The sequence below is a fragment of the Protomyctophum bolini genome, assembly GCF_963924005.1.
Source record: "Protomyctophum bolini genome assembly, chromosome: 3".
Lineage (NCBI taxonomy): Eukaryota > Metazoa > Chordata > Actinopteri > Myctophiformes > Myctophidae > Protomyctophum > Protomyctophum bolini.
The window spans coordinates 47,884,817-47,901,178 of NC_137864.1; the positions used below are offsets into that span (position 1 = coordinate 47,884,817).

At 41.6% G+C, this 16,362-nt stretch overlaps 1 protein-coding gene across 1 annotated transcript; it reads left to right on the top strand.

The window, feature by feature from the left end:
• Positions 1-2,165: 2,165 nt before the first annotated feature.
• Positions 2,166-15,751, top strand: cxcl12b (chemokine (C-X-C motif) ligand 12b (stromal cell-derived factor 1)). Its single transcript, XM_080756636.1, has 4 exons — positions 2,166-2,307; positions 7,360-7,477; positions 11,309-11,392; positions 12,740-15,751. The coding sequence occupies exons 1-4, from the start codon at positions 2,241-2,243 to the stop codon at positions 12,780-12,782; spliced, it is 312 nt and encodes a 103-aa protein (XP_080612762.1). The 5' UTR covers positions 2,166-2,240; the 3' UTR covers positions 12,783-15,751.
• The last annotated feature ends 611 nt before the right edge of the window (positions 15,752-16,362 follow it).

Genomic DNA, 16,362 nt, shown 5'->3' on the forward strand with positions numbered 1-16,362 from the left:
GCCTTTTAAACTGTGGCTCTCCAACTTATATGAAGTGACATGCGGTCTTTAATGGATTAATGGGGGTGGGCCCAGCATCTCTGCAGACTGCCTGACAGAGTATAATACATCACGTTCTGGTTCAGAAAACCTCCGTTTTGTAAAAATGTGGCAATGGTTCATTTTGTTGGAAAAATGACTGCACACTGTGACACCTGGTCATATTTCTAGAGTGCTGCAGATTATGATATGGCAGCACGCAAGCATGCACGCACACACACACTACACGCATGCACACACACACACACACACACACACACGCACATGCACGCACGCATGCACGCACGCACGCATGTACACACAAATAAAGACATTTAAACTCACATCTGTGTCCTGTTAGACTGTCCCTTGCTATTTAAGTCCTCTTTCTGCTAGATGATGTTGGAGGTTCTCAGACCAACCAGAGCGTTAGGACTATAATTGCTTTGGGAACCAGCGTTTGAGATCAGCTGTCCCATAAGGCCCTGTTACGTAGCCACCTGTTACAGCACTGATGCCATTATTTTCACCTCTAAAAGTCCTTTACATGTTGCTTGCTCTGAGTGTATGTATACACTTATGAAGATACAAGCAGTGATTGGACCAAGAGGGCCAAGTGGATTATCTCCTGCTTTTGTGGCCATTTATTTCGGTGTACAATGATGAACCACACTGGAAAGTTCAGAGTTTTGGGAGGTTTTAGTCCAATCTGCCAAAAAGTCAATATCACACAATTCCTATACCAAACGGGCCCTTGAGGATCTGTAAAGCTCGCCTCTGAGAGGATACAAATTAAACCAAATGGACCTGTAAGGGTCCATTTCTACACTCTCAGAGTAAACTTAACGCTCACACTTATACAGGGCAGGGCAGGATCAAATGCCTCTCTGCTCGGCACTCAGCATTGAAAACGATGAATGTCAGGACAGGTAAATCCTTGTGAAACATGAGCAGATGTTGTTCTTCATTTACTTTTCCTATTTAAATCATCTGTCATCACTGACCATAAAAAGGTGGAGTTGCAGTTTGTTGGAGAGGAATTGTAAAGTCGGTGAGAACAGTCCAGCGGAGCTCAGTGAAGACTTGAGGCAGACATAAATCATTGGAACAGAGCCAGAGGACCAGGAGTCAACACACAGAGAGAGAGAGAGAGAGAGAGAGAGAGAGAGAGGTCAGATGCCCAGTAAAAAACAAAACAACATTCAGCTATATACAACATTGGCACAGCAGCAGGGAGCCCTAGCTTTGAAAATAGTCTGATTGATTGACTGGCGGGACATGGGGAGGTGATGTGCATGAGTATGCGCGCATTAGTGCACATCAGCTCATGCACATCACGTCCCATGCGTGTCTGTCTGTCTGTCTGTCTGTCTGTCTGTCTGCCTGTCTGCCTGCCTGCCTGCCTGTCTGTCTGTCTGTCTGCCTGCCTGCCTGCCTGCCTGCCTGCCTGCCTGCCTGCCTGTCGTCCGTCTGCCTGCCTGCCTGTCTGCCTGCCTGTCTGTCTGTCTGCCTGCCTGTCTGTTTGTCTGTCTGTCTGTCTGTCTGACTGTCGCCCGCCCGCCCGCCCGCCCGCCCGTCCGTCCGTCCGTCCGCCCGCCCGCCTGCCTGTCTGTCTGTCTGTCTGTCTGTCTGTCTGTCTGTCTGTCTGTCTGTCTGTCTGTCTGTCTGTCTGTCTGTCTGTCTGTCTGTCTGCCTGCCTGCCTGCCTGCCTGTCTGTCTGTCTGTCTGTCTGCCTGTCTGTCTGCCTGTGTATGTGTCTGTAATTGAGTGAATGCAGCAGATGGGGGAGATGGCATCAGAAAGAGCCAAGGAGAGGCAGATGACAGACTGAACTGAATATAAGCGAGTGAAAGTAAAGACTAACCAAGAATAGAAAAGAGAAGGGGAGGGGGGGGGGGGGCTATGAGAGAGAGAGAGAGAAAGGGAGAGAGAGAGAGAGTAGAATTCCCCTCAGACTCTCTCCTTGATTTTCAGCCAGTACATTTTACAATGGAGGAAGTCTGCTGCTCCGTTGTCTGCCCTGCTCTCATGCTGAGTCCCACTTCCCTCCCTCCCACCTCCTCCTGAGAAAGTGGGAGTCTCTCTCTCTAACTCTCTCTCCCTCTAGCTGGCTGGCTCTCATCTCTACAGATTTAACACAGTGCTGAGGAGAGCAGGCAGCCACACTGTGTCCTGGATTGTAGCAGAGAGCAGTCCTCCTTGCATACTGTGAGCCCACCGTCATGGATGTCAAACTGCTGGCTCTGATGGCACTGCTGGCCGTGGCCACGCACGTACCAACCTCCAATGGTAAGACTGGCTGACCATTATTTATCCCATTTTTATCTGTTTTGGAGGGTGGGATTTCTTGATTTGATTTGATTTGATTTAGACATAATGTGCAAACATAATTAGTTGAATAATTCTTGAAAGAACTGTTGAAGAGTGTTTGGAGCATCGTTTGTCTGCGCATTATGGTTTTCTCCAAGGTTACTATAGTTGCTTGGATGTCTGGGTAGTATGTCAGTATATAGGTTTTACCCAGAATAAATGCATTCACTAAATGCCTAATTATGAAATGCAATATTAGGAATATAAAAACAAATCTTAACACACTATTCAGTTTAGTTGTCTAAGTTGTGTGTTAACAACATGTTGCTAGTAGTGTTTGCATTCATTGTTCAGTTGGACTTTCAAGGTCTTTATAGTTATTTGTCTTTTCATTTTGTGGTGGAAATTAAGTCAAGCTTCCTTGCTAAATAGCTCTATTGTCACATTTATCTCAACACTTTGGTATCCTGCTCTGATGTCATTTCTGCTTTGGCCTTTTGAATATCATACAATACATGAATGGATACATTCAATATATTGTATAGCCACCATTAAAAAATTCCGCCACTATGATAAAACGATTACTGGCATATTCTGGCTTTAGTGGCTTACACTATATCGCAATTTTAAAAGATGTAATCGTATAATATAATATACATTTTGTTAACTGACCAAACTATATTTGATTTTAACAATATTGGATGAAATCCTATTACAGCGGTGATAGTGCAGAACTGAATGAACCATTGCATTAATCCCTTACATCCTATGATGATAAGATAAGATAAGAGTGGAGTTGAAATACCCAGGCCTTGCAGGCATAATATGCTAAGCTTGTTGTTTCTACCCCGGTGAGCATCTCATTGCATATTAAAGAGAAGGCCTAGCATAAAATGTGTGTATTTGTCTTTTCGCCTTGCTTTCCTTTAATTAGTTTCTAATTAGGGATCAACACTAACAGTGCTGCAGCCCTGATAGCTGTGGATGCTCTCTCGCAGCTCTGGTGCTGTAAGCCGCATAATGATCCCCTAGTTAGCATGAGAAAAGAGTCGGATAGCTGGTGAATTTGACTTACACTGTTTAGGACTTTGGCTAAATTTGACATTGCATTGAATGTAATACAAGGAAACATTTTAGCCACACAAAACAAAGTTTAGTTTTTGTTAGTTTTTTTTTTGTACTTTTGTAGTTCATGGAGTTAGTGCTTGTTTTTATCTGTGGAAAACCTGTTGGAAGAGAAAGTACCTGAACTACCTAAGAAAGCTGACACAATTACGAGTGTCATTGTCTGTTACTTTTCGGGATATTGCAAATAAATACATATTTATAGATGTTTCTTGGATTTTTAAAATAGGTTCACAATGATGTCCAAACCCCCACTGGCTCTAACAATGACGTCTTCTCGTTCAGAAGACCATGTATGAATAAAGGCACCATGGGTGATGTGTAGTCATTCTAAGAATGTACTTGAGGTGATTTCTTTAAGGGGTTTTAATTCTGCGCTTAAGCTCCGAGGCATTCTTTGGTAAATGGAAGGAATATTGGAAAGCCCAGTGTTGCTGAACGCTGAGGGTCCTTCTCCATTAGAGTGGCAAAGAGGCTCAATGCATACAGAGTGGAAAGCTAAAATTACTTCTGTGAGACTGAATGGTGAGGTGTGTGTGTGTGTGTGTGTGTGTGTGTGTGTGTGTGTGTGTGTGTGTGTGTGTGTGTGTGTGTGTGTGTGTGTGTGTGTGTGTGTGTGTGTGTGTGTGTGTGTGTGTGTGTGTGTGTGTGTGTGTGTGTGTGTGTGTGTGTGTGTGTGTGTGTGTGTGTGTGTGTGTGTGCACTATAGAGGCAGGCCAGTGTAGTGTGTGTGTGTGTGTGTAGCACGCTAATCTCTTTTTAATGACTGGAATATCGGCAGGTACACTTATATATACCTCCCTCAGGCATTGTAAATGCATTGGACACATTAGATTAGTTGTGATTATAGTAATGATTTTCATTGTAAACGGAAATGCATGCAATGCAAGTTATTTTAGTTAATGCAATCAACATGTCAATCAACAGTCAATATGTTAAACAACCCTGAAATAGCTGCATCTACATTATCTACAGACTGATTTTATTGTCTTGGTCCTGATGTCATATCTAGTCTATCCACTTACAAACATTCTGGCAAATTTGAACACTTCTGTTGGAGTAGGCACGATGTCTGTCTGTCTGTCTGTGTGTGTGTGTGTGTGTGTGTGTGTGTGTGTGTTCATCTACTATACAAGTGAAAAGGTGTACCCATACTCATTCTTTGTGCTCTATCTCCGACCGAACCACACTTTTACCACACATCTCTATATGCAAAATAAATTCGGCACGCTCCCCGAACTGACATAGCCTATTTTTTAGCCGTTCAAGTGTCTTATTTACTCTATTAAATATTACTTTTATGAAACATTCCTACACGGAACACGGAATCACTGCTGCCCCAACACGGTCAGAAACAAGCCCAACCAGCCCACAAACAAGCCCTTTAAACCACGCTACTTACATACACTACAACTCGCTTACAATTCGCAAACCTGGCAACACCCTGCCTCATACGTCACCAGCTCTGCTCTGTCCGTCGAGCTCACACTCTGTCGCAGCCATCTTGCTTTTCTTTTTGATGGGCGAGTGGACATTTAATGCAAATAAATTAATTATAGGTCCAGCAAGCAAATCATGATGGTCTGTTTGTGCTCAATAGGTCACAATAACATTCCGAAATTAGGTGTTGTGTTTTCTATGACATTTTCCCCAGTAGTAGTTGCATATCTGTCTCAGCTTTGGCTTGATGATAGCACATGCTAACAGTGGTGAACACAACGTTAGCAGCATTTGATGACAGGTTGCCATAGCAGCGTACAGTGTGCGCAGACCTAACGTCAGTTGTTTACCACAAAAACACACGATGTAACTTTATAAACTCATGTAACCTAACCTTGCGTGTCTTGATTGCCCGTTTTTTAAGACACACCATGCTAACGGTGTTATAGCGCGTTAGCATCACACAGCTTATGACAATCCAAACGTTTTTAATGTGAGATGTTCTGGTGAGTTGCTGATCACAGAGGATTGTGTATTATATCAACCTGGGATTTTATAATAGGCTATAAATTGCATTTCACATTTATTTTTGTCTCATGAAAAGCGTTAATGACCTGACAATGAAAAAACAATTACTTTATTTCAATTGAAGTGAAAAACCATTTATTTTATTTCAATTTAAGTTCGTTAGCATCACACAGCTTACAGGCTCAGTGTTGCATGTAGAATACTTTCAAACATGACAATCCAAACGTTTTTAATGAGAGATGTTCTGGTGAGTTGTTGGTGATCACAGAGGATTGTGTATTATATCAACCTGGGATTTTATAATAGGCTATACATTGCATTTCACATTTATTTTTGTCTCATGAAAAGCGTTAATGACCTCACAATGAAAAACCATTTCTTTTATTTCAATTGAAGTTTGCTTTGGACCAACACAACTACACACACTACAACTCGCTTTTCCAATAACCCATCCGTTACTACAGTGGCGGAACAACATTGGGCCGGGCCGGGGGGTGAGACAGCACGACCGGGCCTCAACGAACCTGACTCCCAACAGCGTCGTGTCCCCCCCCCCCCCCCCCCCAAACGGGCAAAAAATAATTTATGCTAACAGTTGCTGCTAATTTGAGCAGGCCTACATGAACGAGAGAGGAGTTATATGTGTGAGGAGCTGATCACAGTCACAGATAGAGAGGAAAAGTGTTATATTTTGCCTATTATTTCTGCTATATATTATTGATCGCGTCTGTGTCTGTCTGTGACATTGTGCAGCAGTGCACACACACGAGAGAGAGAGATAGAGAGCGAGAGAGAGACGTAGAGAGAGAGAGGTGCTGCGTGTTAAAAAAAAATAGGCTACTACTCATCTTTGTGTTCTGTTTCAACAATATTGGACAAAGTTTGAGCCACAAACACATTGCTCTCTCTCTCTCTCTTCTCCTTTTCTATAAATTAAATAGGCCTATTCATGATTCTGCTTATAGAGAAGTAGCCTATGTTAGTTTGTTTTATGGACTTCAGAGCTACTTTCAAATCCCTTTCTCACAATCTACAACACAACGTTATCATTGTCATTGTGCTATAATAATAACTAATAACCCATCCGATGTGGAGTCAACTCCCGCAATTTCCTTCTTCCCATAGTGCGTGGCGAAGTAACTCTGGGATTGAGTGGAAATTCTAGTGCATCTATAGGTCTCATGTTCTCAGGGATCATTTACAGTCATATACAGCAGAATATACAGAAACTCGGTAGTACATTTAATTACAGCCTGAAAATGATGACTTGTTAGTGTGGACAATGTTTCCCCCCTGAGTAATTCGAAAGAAAGGAAGAAGTATTACTTTCTATATTGATTGTGGGTCAATAAACGAAACACCACTGAGCAATAGTCGTCTGTCTAAGCTTAGCCTAAACGTTGATTAGCAGTTTTTTTAGTGACTTGTCTATAGATTAGATGTGGAAACAAGGTTGTTTCAACAACTAATCTAAGCCTAGACCTAGAACTCAATTTAATTTGACAACTTTAGCACTTTTAACAGATACAGAAAGGAGGCCCATGGAATGCTGAAGGGGAAAAAAACCACTAACAATTTTCTAATGGCCCCAATTTATTTGACTGCCCTTTAATGTTCATTGCCCGTTCTTTTACGAAAATATATATAAAACTGAGCCAAATTGTAATAGTCCGTTCATAGACTTGGAGCAGTCATTTGCCAATCGTTATGGTTCCCCTGTGCCTTCTGTTGTAGTACTCTTTTCGTTGTCTTATTTATATTTTATACGGAACAAACTCGAAGAAATCTCCTCGTCGTGGTGAAAAGTCAGGAGGGAATGCTGAACTGAGTCACCGCCTAAACGTTCCCCTTTGCCTAGTTAGTTTAGAAAAGAAAGAGCAGTATTCCTTCTAAATTGACATGCTCGCTGACTAAAAGTGATGTACTGTGTGTTTGTAGCCAAGCCCATCAGCCTGGTGGAGAGGTGCTGGTGCCGGTCCACACTCAACACGGTCCCGCAGAGGTCCATCAAAGAGCTCAAGTTCCTCCACACGCCCAACTGTCCCTTCCAAGTCATGTAAGTACAGTAATAATGAGACTACATGTTTTACAATAACTGCACATTTAGCGTCCATTATTACATCAGCTATTACAACAGCTATTTTCTGGGAAAATGGTAAATGTTGCATTTATAAAGCACTTTTATCCAAAGCGCTTTATAGTATTGTGCATTACATTCACTAATTCACACACATTCATACGCCGATGGCGGAGGAAACCATGCACATCGGGGACAATTAGGGGTTCAGAGTCTTGCTCAGGGACATTTCGACACACACTCTGGGGGAGCCCGGGCCAAGTACAGGGGGGAAACGGAGCGGGCCTAATATAGACCCCTGGTGGACTCCGGTCAAGTGAAGTACAGTATGTAGGGTTTGTAGTGGTTAAGAAACCATTGGTGTTATGAGCAGAGGAGAAACACAGCCTGTGTGCATTTACTCTTTTCTTTACATTGCTATCTGGTTCCTCTTGTGTGACTGTGAGTGGATGTGTTCAAACTTAATACTGTGGCAGCCGCAGAACTGTGAACAAGTAGAATGTAGTCTTCAGAATTGACCATATAGGCATCTATCAGTACTTCTAGATTCAAGTTGGACCACCGATTCTCGGTCGGTGTGGAACAACACGATCCATGCAGAGTGAGGAAGGCACTCGGGGGACCATTTTTGTTTTGCTAAGGAAACAATCATTAGGGGTCAAAATGATTACCTTTGTATTTCTGCTGACCCTCCGTGTCCCTCATCCACTCTCTTTTTTTATTTCCCTTCCAAGCCGCCCAGAAAGATTTAGTATAATGCCAATGGTCTGGAACACATTACCAGAATGACTCCTTATTTGTAAACCTATAGAAACCACACTGGCAAAAAGCCCCACAGCTAAGAAAAGAGCGTTAGGGGGGGTGACTCTTCGAAGGGGTAACGTAGTGGCAAAAGGTCAGAGAGGATGCATAGTACCCCCCTCCCTTACCCCCTTTCCCTGGAAGCAGAATCGGAGGAGTCAAGAAGTCATTTAGAGTGAAGAAAGAGCCCCACGAGGCTGCAGGGGAGAAAGGCAGGGTGCTGCTCTGATATCTCTGTTGGCGCAGATGAAAGACAGACAGTGACACTAACCCCCCCCCACATCCCCCTGTCTCCCCATGGCACCCCCCACCCACTGTGCCCCGGCATGCTGTTGGTATTAACTTGCTGTGAAGTAATTACTACCTGCTGGTTGCGGAACTCCAGGCCCTCACATTCCAGCCAAGACAATTAGGGTGGACTATTGGTCAGTCAGTCCAGTCAGTCAGTCAGTCAGTCAGTCAGCCAGCCAGTCAGTCAGTCAGCCAGCCAGCCAAAGCCAGCCAGTCAGCCAGCCAGCCAGCCAGTCAGTCAGTCAGCCAGCCAAAGCCAGCCAGTCAGTCAGCCAGCCAGCCAAAGCCAGCCAAACACACAGACAGATAAACAGGATGGATGGAGACACATCAAAACACTTGAAACCTCCCAAAAGGATTAACGAGCCACCCCCCAAATAAATTAAAAGTAAAGGGAGACATCCCTTTTTAGACAAACAAACAGAGGTCCCGTTGCGTTGCGCAGCTGTTTGGTTTACTGAATCAGATGTGTGTGCCGGAGGGATTTCTACAAGTGATGCTCCTAAAATCCTTGAGGCAAGCCTGGCCATTTGTTCAGTTGACCTGCTGTGTGTGTGTGTGTGTGTGTGTGTGTGTGTGTGTGTGTGTGTGTGTGTGTGACTTGTGTGTGTCAGTCATGCCGGGCATGTTAAAGACAAAGGAGGAGGGGGCATAATTAGAGGGCGGGGCACAATTTAAGTCAATAAAGCATTGAGGCTGTGATGAAGGAGAGATTTGTCACAGGGAGGAATGTTTAATTTGCAGGGTCGTGTGTGAAACGCTACCCCTCAGAGTTGTTAACTCTCAAACACGACCTCTTGCCACAGAGGTGTGAGATCCATGTGTCTGGAGGGGGGGCCGGGGGGGGGCTCCTCTCATGTCCCACCTATTTACTCCAAGGCACTCATCACACATCGGAAGACCCACCACCCAGCGGTGTGCGATAACAGAACAAATCCTTCTTGTAAACATTTGGCTCGGTTCTCCATCAGCAGGCCGAGCCTTTCATTCACAGAAACATACACTTTCTGGGTGCCCAGAGCTGTTAATCACAAAGCACAAATTATTGGGACATCCTATCTGGCCCCTGTAGCCTATACGTCTAGCCCTTACAGTAGGTAGTTCAGTGTTTGTAATCTACAACAATTGTAAATTAAAAGTTAATCTACAAACTCACAACATGTGACATCGTAACGCTTTGTGAGATGGTAGATCTGCTATTTACCCTCTTTGATCTGCTAGTGGACAAAATAATAATTTTCTCCTATAATGACACGCCCCAAATAGGGAAAAGTGGTTATGTTTTTTTATGTATTTTTCCCCCCAGTAATGCATGAGGTAGATATCTTGTTTTTTCATGGTTGTTGCAGTGATGTTGTGTGCCTCCCTTCCAGCTGTCCCAGAGTGGAAACGGAGAGCTGTGATTCTTCACTCCTGTAGTTAGGGTGACAGCCTGTTATGTGGAGTAAATCCCGTGGTTTAAAGTGGGATGTGTTGTGAGATGTTCTGAGGTTTTTAGGGATTAAGTTGAGCTGTTTCTAAGGCGGGCCGTCATGAAGCTTCAGTTATTATTCTGATATATTGCTACACCACTGTATCATTTTTTTAACTATGATATGTGGACATAATTCTGGACTTTGCCGAAAGAAAAAATAAGATTTATGCTGGACACTACAGTGTACTAGTATAGGCAATTATTTTAATACGAGTATTTCACTCTAGTTTTCTATATAATAATTTGGGTTTCTTTATTTATTAGAGACAGAGGTCAGAAATGTGATTTATCACTGCTGTACTTAAGGTGATAGAGACACATTATATGTGTGGTAATCCTTTGGTTTATACTTGGATGTGTTAGGGAATTTTCACGGATTAAAGTTATCCGTTTCTGACATGGATTGTTATCTGAGGTTATCAGTATTTATACTAGGTAGGTAATATCAGACGGTTCTGCCTGATACAGCAGACTACATTTATACTTCACACATTACAATATTTTCAAAGATGTTAAATAAGAGTAAAGTGTTTCTATATTTGAAAAAAAAGAATACAAAAAATGCAGGTACTAATTTATGAGCTGTCTGCCGAGGCTAATATTACTGGAAAGTATGGAAATACCCTTATTTCGGCTGGAATGTGTTGCTGGACATTTTGAGTTTTTAGCTAAATAAGATTAACTGTGTCTGGGCTGAATCGTCAGAAAACCTTGTTGAGATGAACCACCAATGGAAAACACATCAGCAGCACAACACTGATGTCGCCGTGTTCCGGTGTACAATAAAGTCTGCCCCAGCTATAGCTACAGTATATGAATTAAAGGGGACATCAATGAACCTTGGGAACAATCGGCAATAATTAAATGTGCCACTCACATTTCACATTGTCTTGGAGGTCTGGTTACGGTTTGCATGTTGAAACGTGACCATAGATGAAAAATAAGTGGATAGAAGTACACCATTACAGGATGTTGAGCTGACAAAGAAGTATGCCAGATGTATAGGGCAGTACACTGCTGTATTGTATCTGATTAGAAAGCATGGAGGCTTGAAATAACATGGTAGGGATGGCTGAAAAATCATACGTTCACACGCATGCGCACACGCACACACACACACACACACACACACACACACACACACACACACACACACACACACACACACAAAATATCAAAAATATTGAGGGTTTCTTTCTCTCTATTTCACTCACTCCTCTCCATCTCCATCCCTCCTTCCTCAGTGCCAAGCTGAAGAGCAACAGAGAAGTGTGCATCAACCCAGAAACCAAGTGGCTTCAGCAGTACTTAAAGAATGCCATTAACAAGTAAGTAATAATTACCTCTCTCTCTCTCTCTCTCTCTCTCTCTCTCTCACACGCACGTGCATGCACGCACGCACACACAGATAGAGAAACACGCATCGTTCTTGCAAAGCAGAGATAAACAGACGCATACCATTAGCACAGCCCCGTTCAACTCCATGGTGGCAATTACTCTCGGGAATCACCAAGTTGGTTGATAAAAGCGACTGACTTATTAACAGTGAAATGACTTGCATCACCTGAAAACAGTGATAAATCTGGCACTGATATTTCTGCATTGCCATTTCTTGTGTGCCAAATGTCTGAAATTGTGATTAAATATTGCACACTAGAACACTAAAAGGGTATCAGTATACTAGGCAACATTGGCCCATTTTGACCATCTCAGATTGTGAGATATTTTAGGCACATAAAAGATATGTAAGCATTATTCAATGTATAGCGTATGTATATATAATTTATAATGACACAGTTACTGTTAAACTGTCAGTGTTAGGGAGCAGGTTCATTGGTTTTGACACCCAACGGGTAAACAATGGAGACTACACTAACTACTACAGCATCTCAGAATATTTATTCTTGAATGAGTTATAATACAGTTCAAATGCGTGTGCAATAAACCTAACAATGTGTCTGCAGATGAGAATCAACTGGCTATAGGATGTGCTCTTGAAACAGACACAGACACATAGCCTATACAGTTCAAAGGCTGAAATGTGACGTTTTCAAAGACAACACATATAGTTACACAGTAAAATCCTCAGTGAAGTTTTAACGTAATTTTAACCAATCTGTTTGGCAGAGTATGTTAACATTACTTGTATATTCTGCAGTGGTTGGAGTTTGTCTCCCTACTCTTACATTGAGGAATTTAGAGACCTACTGTACTGGTTGTGGTTGACATGTAGGTATTGCCTGAAGCTCATAAGCTCAACCATATCTGGACCAAGTAGGGATTCTGCCTTGATATTTGGTCTCCCACGGCCACAGCTCATGAAATGTATAACCACTTTGTTGACCGGGGGGCCTACAGGGATCTATACTAGGCCCCTTGCTTTTTTCCGTAATTCACAAGATCACAATGGGTCAAAACGCGACAGCTTGCAGATCTGCTATTTTTGAGGAGCGCCAGCCCCTCCTATGCCCAGCTTTGTGTGTTTGTGTATACCGATGATTTGATTGGCTGGGCACAGAATGTGATGTATGATGATGTATGACAACAAGAGCGCCCCTCACTTCACACAAGTGTGATTTTTGCGAAGTGTTTAGTACCTGCCCAGAAAAGGGACACTACGTGATTATGGTGGATGTCGCCCTATTATTGACGTATCCTCTCAAATTGATCTGCAGGGTGAAGAAATCCAGAAGACGTAACAACAACAAAAATATCTAAGAAGCTTGGTGGGACGCGTTGCAGACCGAAAGGCAACTGGCAACCAAACGTGTATACCTCCTCTCTCTACTGCTACGGATGTATTATCATGTATACCTCCTCTCTCTACTGCTACGGATGTATTGTATGTCACACACGCGTACCTGTCCGCCTCTACGGGCCGCCTGCAGAACCAGCACTTGTTCACCACCTCCCCATGCCATCCTGCAGCCTCGCTGCTGCGCCCCGCGCCTGCAGGACACGATGGCTTCATCCCACGCTGTCACCTCTCATAGCTTCACCATCAACACCAAGTGCAATTATACCTTGTTGTATTAGAATGGCAGGATGCATGTCAGTCATGTCTGTCAAACTATGTAACGTGTGACTGATTGTTTAGTTTTTTTGTGCATAAGCGTTTGTGTGCGTGTGTGTATGTATGTGTTGAGCGTATGTGTGTGTAGCCTACATGTACTAACTCTGAATGTGTCTGTATATAGTATTTTCTGACTTCATGCGGCTGTAAGGGACAATATGAACTCTGAACTCTTGCATGCAAGGCTTTGTGGGTAACCCTCGGAGTAGGATTTGGAGGGGGACATGTGACACTTTGTGACAGGGACACACAGACAGACTGGCCAATGATCGGTTAGCTTACTCCAAAAGAGGTGACCAATCAGGGAAGGACATGCTGTTCGTATAGTCTAAGGAGCTTGCTGCAACTTCAGTGATAAACATTATTTCACAAAAGACTAGCACTGATTTAAGAGGTGCTATACAGTATATAATGAGTCAGAGCCATTGACATAAATGTATTTCATGTCTTTGGATGGAATGAGATCATTTGGTGCAATGTCTTACATTGACCATAACCTTTGAATGACCACAAATCATCAAAAGAGACATACAAAACACTGTTATCTTTATGTGTATGAATTTGCAACGTTAATATTAGCTGAGTAACTGTTTTAGATCAGCTAACAAACATTGGCACTGCTGTCATACTGAAAAAGATTGCAATGAAAAGGGTTTTTAAAAACATATCAATGCTGCTTCTTTATTGATTAATCATTCATGATTCCACTCAAGTCTTAGAATCAGTCAAATCAGAAACCAAATATTTATTTAACAAAAAATATGAACCTCACAATAAATAAATGTAATGTTTATAACCATGTGTCTTAATATAGTTCAATGCATTACACAGCTTAGCAAAGCAAAGGGACCTGGTTGAAATATTGTAAGAGCGCAGGGATTTTTAATACCAACACCTGTCCTTGGTTGGAATATAAAGCTATGTTTATTGCCACACAAAATACCTAAAATGTTAACATCACATGTGAATGTTCATCTAGGAGGAACATTCATGTTTTATCTACTTTCTTTATCCACAGTATATATTTGAGCCACTTTATTATTGGTTGCGTCTTTTAAATGTAATGATTTTTTTATTTTTGTATTTTGTATAATCTAGGTTAAATAAAAACACATTCTAAGGCTATTCAAGCAGTACTAAATTAAGGCATTTCCAGATAGGACTGTGCTATAAAACAGTATTACTAATTTGTTTGCCCTTGCAGTAGGCCTACAATTGTAATCACAGACATCTGTAAATTCCTCATTTTGTGTGCATTTGTTTAAACGGCTACATGGATGGAAGTGATTTTTCTTCTCTTTTAAATCATCCACACGAGAAAAGAATCCCATCAAACTACTGGAAATAAATATGGGTCTCATTACAACAAATTAGATATCTTTGATTCTGTACCAGGGGCTACAGTATAGTGTATCGTTATCATCCACTCTCATCTGGGACACATCCTCAGTTTTAGGTTGGATAAATCTAATAAATCTGTAAAAAGGTCCCACATGCTTGAATACTACATCTAAAATCTAACTGTGCTGTTATCATTGTTACTTGAGCCAGGCCAATTATCAAACGTCAACCGGACCGTCATTTCTCTTGAACAGCAGTAAAAAAAATATGAAATGAAATATGGTGAAATATGATGTGTCGATGGGGCCACGGAGCTGAGACAGAGAACAATACCTTTCAAGTGGGGAACGGTGGGACTTAACATATGCTTTCAATCTAGCCGTTCCCAACACCCCACGTCTATTTTGCTTTACTGTTGACATGCTCCACAAATTGAGTCATCTTGGTTTTTTTAAATATACATTTTCGATGTCAGTATGATGACCATTTGTGGCCTATTCAGTTATTACTACCATTATATTGAATGGCGCTATCGGATAGAAACCTTGTGTGTCAAAAAAAAGAAAGGAAAGGGAAAAAATAATTCCAATGGATTCCAATACAGTTATAATTTAGTCACAAGCTCTTGTTAATAATTTTCATTGGTTAAATATTGATAATATATATCACGGCCAGACTTAACCACTTTCAACTTAACCTCCCTATGTTGGGCATGTCATTATGGAAGACAATTCTAAATCTTTCAAAAGTAGTGAAGATAGGAGATCTACAATGACATGCTATTTCATGGAAACTTGTAGGCCTACCCCAATATCTGAAATATTAGCATGATGTCGGGCGCGTTCGGAAATAGCGCACTGTGCAATGCAAACGAATAGGCGAGTGCGCTCCCGGTGTGCATTTCTGAACGCACCCGTCATCTTCCCATCAATGTTCTAACAATGGCAGTGTTATTGTTATACAGCTATACAGGGCATTACATAGTTGTTTTATGATCAAATTAAACGTATATTTGGACCAAATTCATGTAACACGAGCATCCACAATAATGCATAATAATTGCTATAGTGTGTAAATGACTCGTCATGGTGCATATGTTCTACTTTTGACCCCAAGACAATGTGAAATACTGGGTTGTTCTTTTGAGGCAGCTTCTGGTGCGTATAAAGATAATTATGTTACATTATTACCCTCTGTATTTTCACTGTTTGTAAACAGAAAAGCAATATCATAGCTACGATACTCACTTCCTTTTTAAATAAACTTTTATAAAGATATATTTAGTAATCCTTTGGTTTTTCGCAATTCTTTTTTGTAATAATCGTATGAATATCTGCTGAACTGTTTTGTTTTTTGAAATTTTGAAAAAAAGTTATCCTCGTTTCTCATCATTTTGGACCATGGGCTATAGCCCATATCGTACGGCATACTATAGCGCGCCGTTTTTCATCATTTTTGAGGATTTGAAAAAAATTACGAAATGACAAAAACGATGGGTTATAGCCCATGTTTTTTGAAATGTTGAAAAAAAAAGTTAGCCTCGTTTCTCATCATTTTGGACCGTGGGCTATAGCCCATATCGTACGGCATACTATAGCGCGCAGTTTTTCATTATTTTTGAAGATTTGAAAAAAATGACGAAATGACAAAAACGATGGGTTATAGCCCATGTTTTTTGAAATTTTGAAAAAAAAAATTATCCTCGTTTCTCATCATTTTGGACCATGGGCTACAGCCCATATCGTACGGCATACTATAGCGCGCCGTTTTTCATCATTTTTGATGATTTGAAAAAAATGAAAAAAATTCAATCCGCAATTTCCGCAATTTCCATTTCCGCAATTACCATTTCCGCAATTTCCGCAATTCCGCAATTTGACAAAA

Coding starts and splice junctions, on each gene's coding strand:
- cxcl12b (XM_080756636.1), top strand. CDS start 2,241: ATGGATGTCAAACTGCTGGCTCTGATGGCACTGCTGGCCGTGGCCACG. Junction 2,308..7,359: donor GCACGTACCAACCTCCAATG/GTAAGACTGGCT, acceptor GTGTGTTTGTAG/CCAAGCCCATCAGCCTGGTG. Junction 7,478..11,308: donor AACTGTCCCTTCCAAGTCAT/GTAAGTACAGTA, acceptor CTCCTTCCTCAG/TGCCAAGCTGAAGAGCAACA.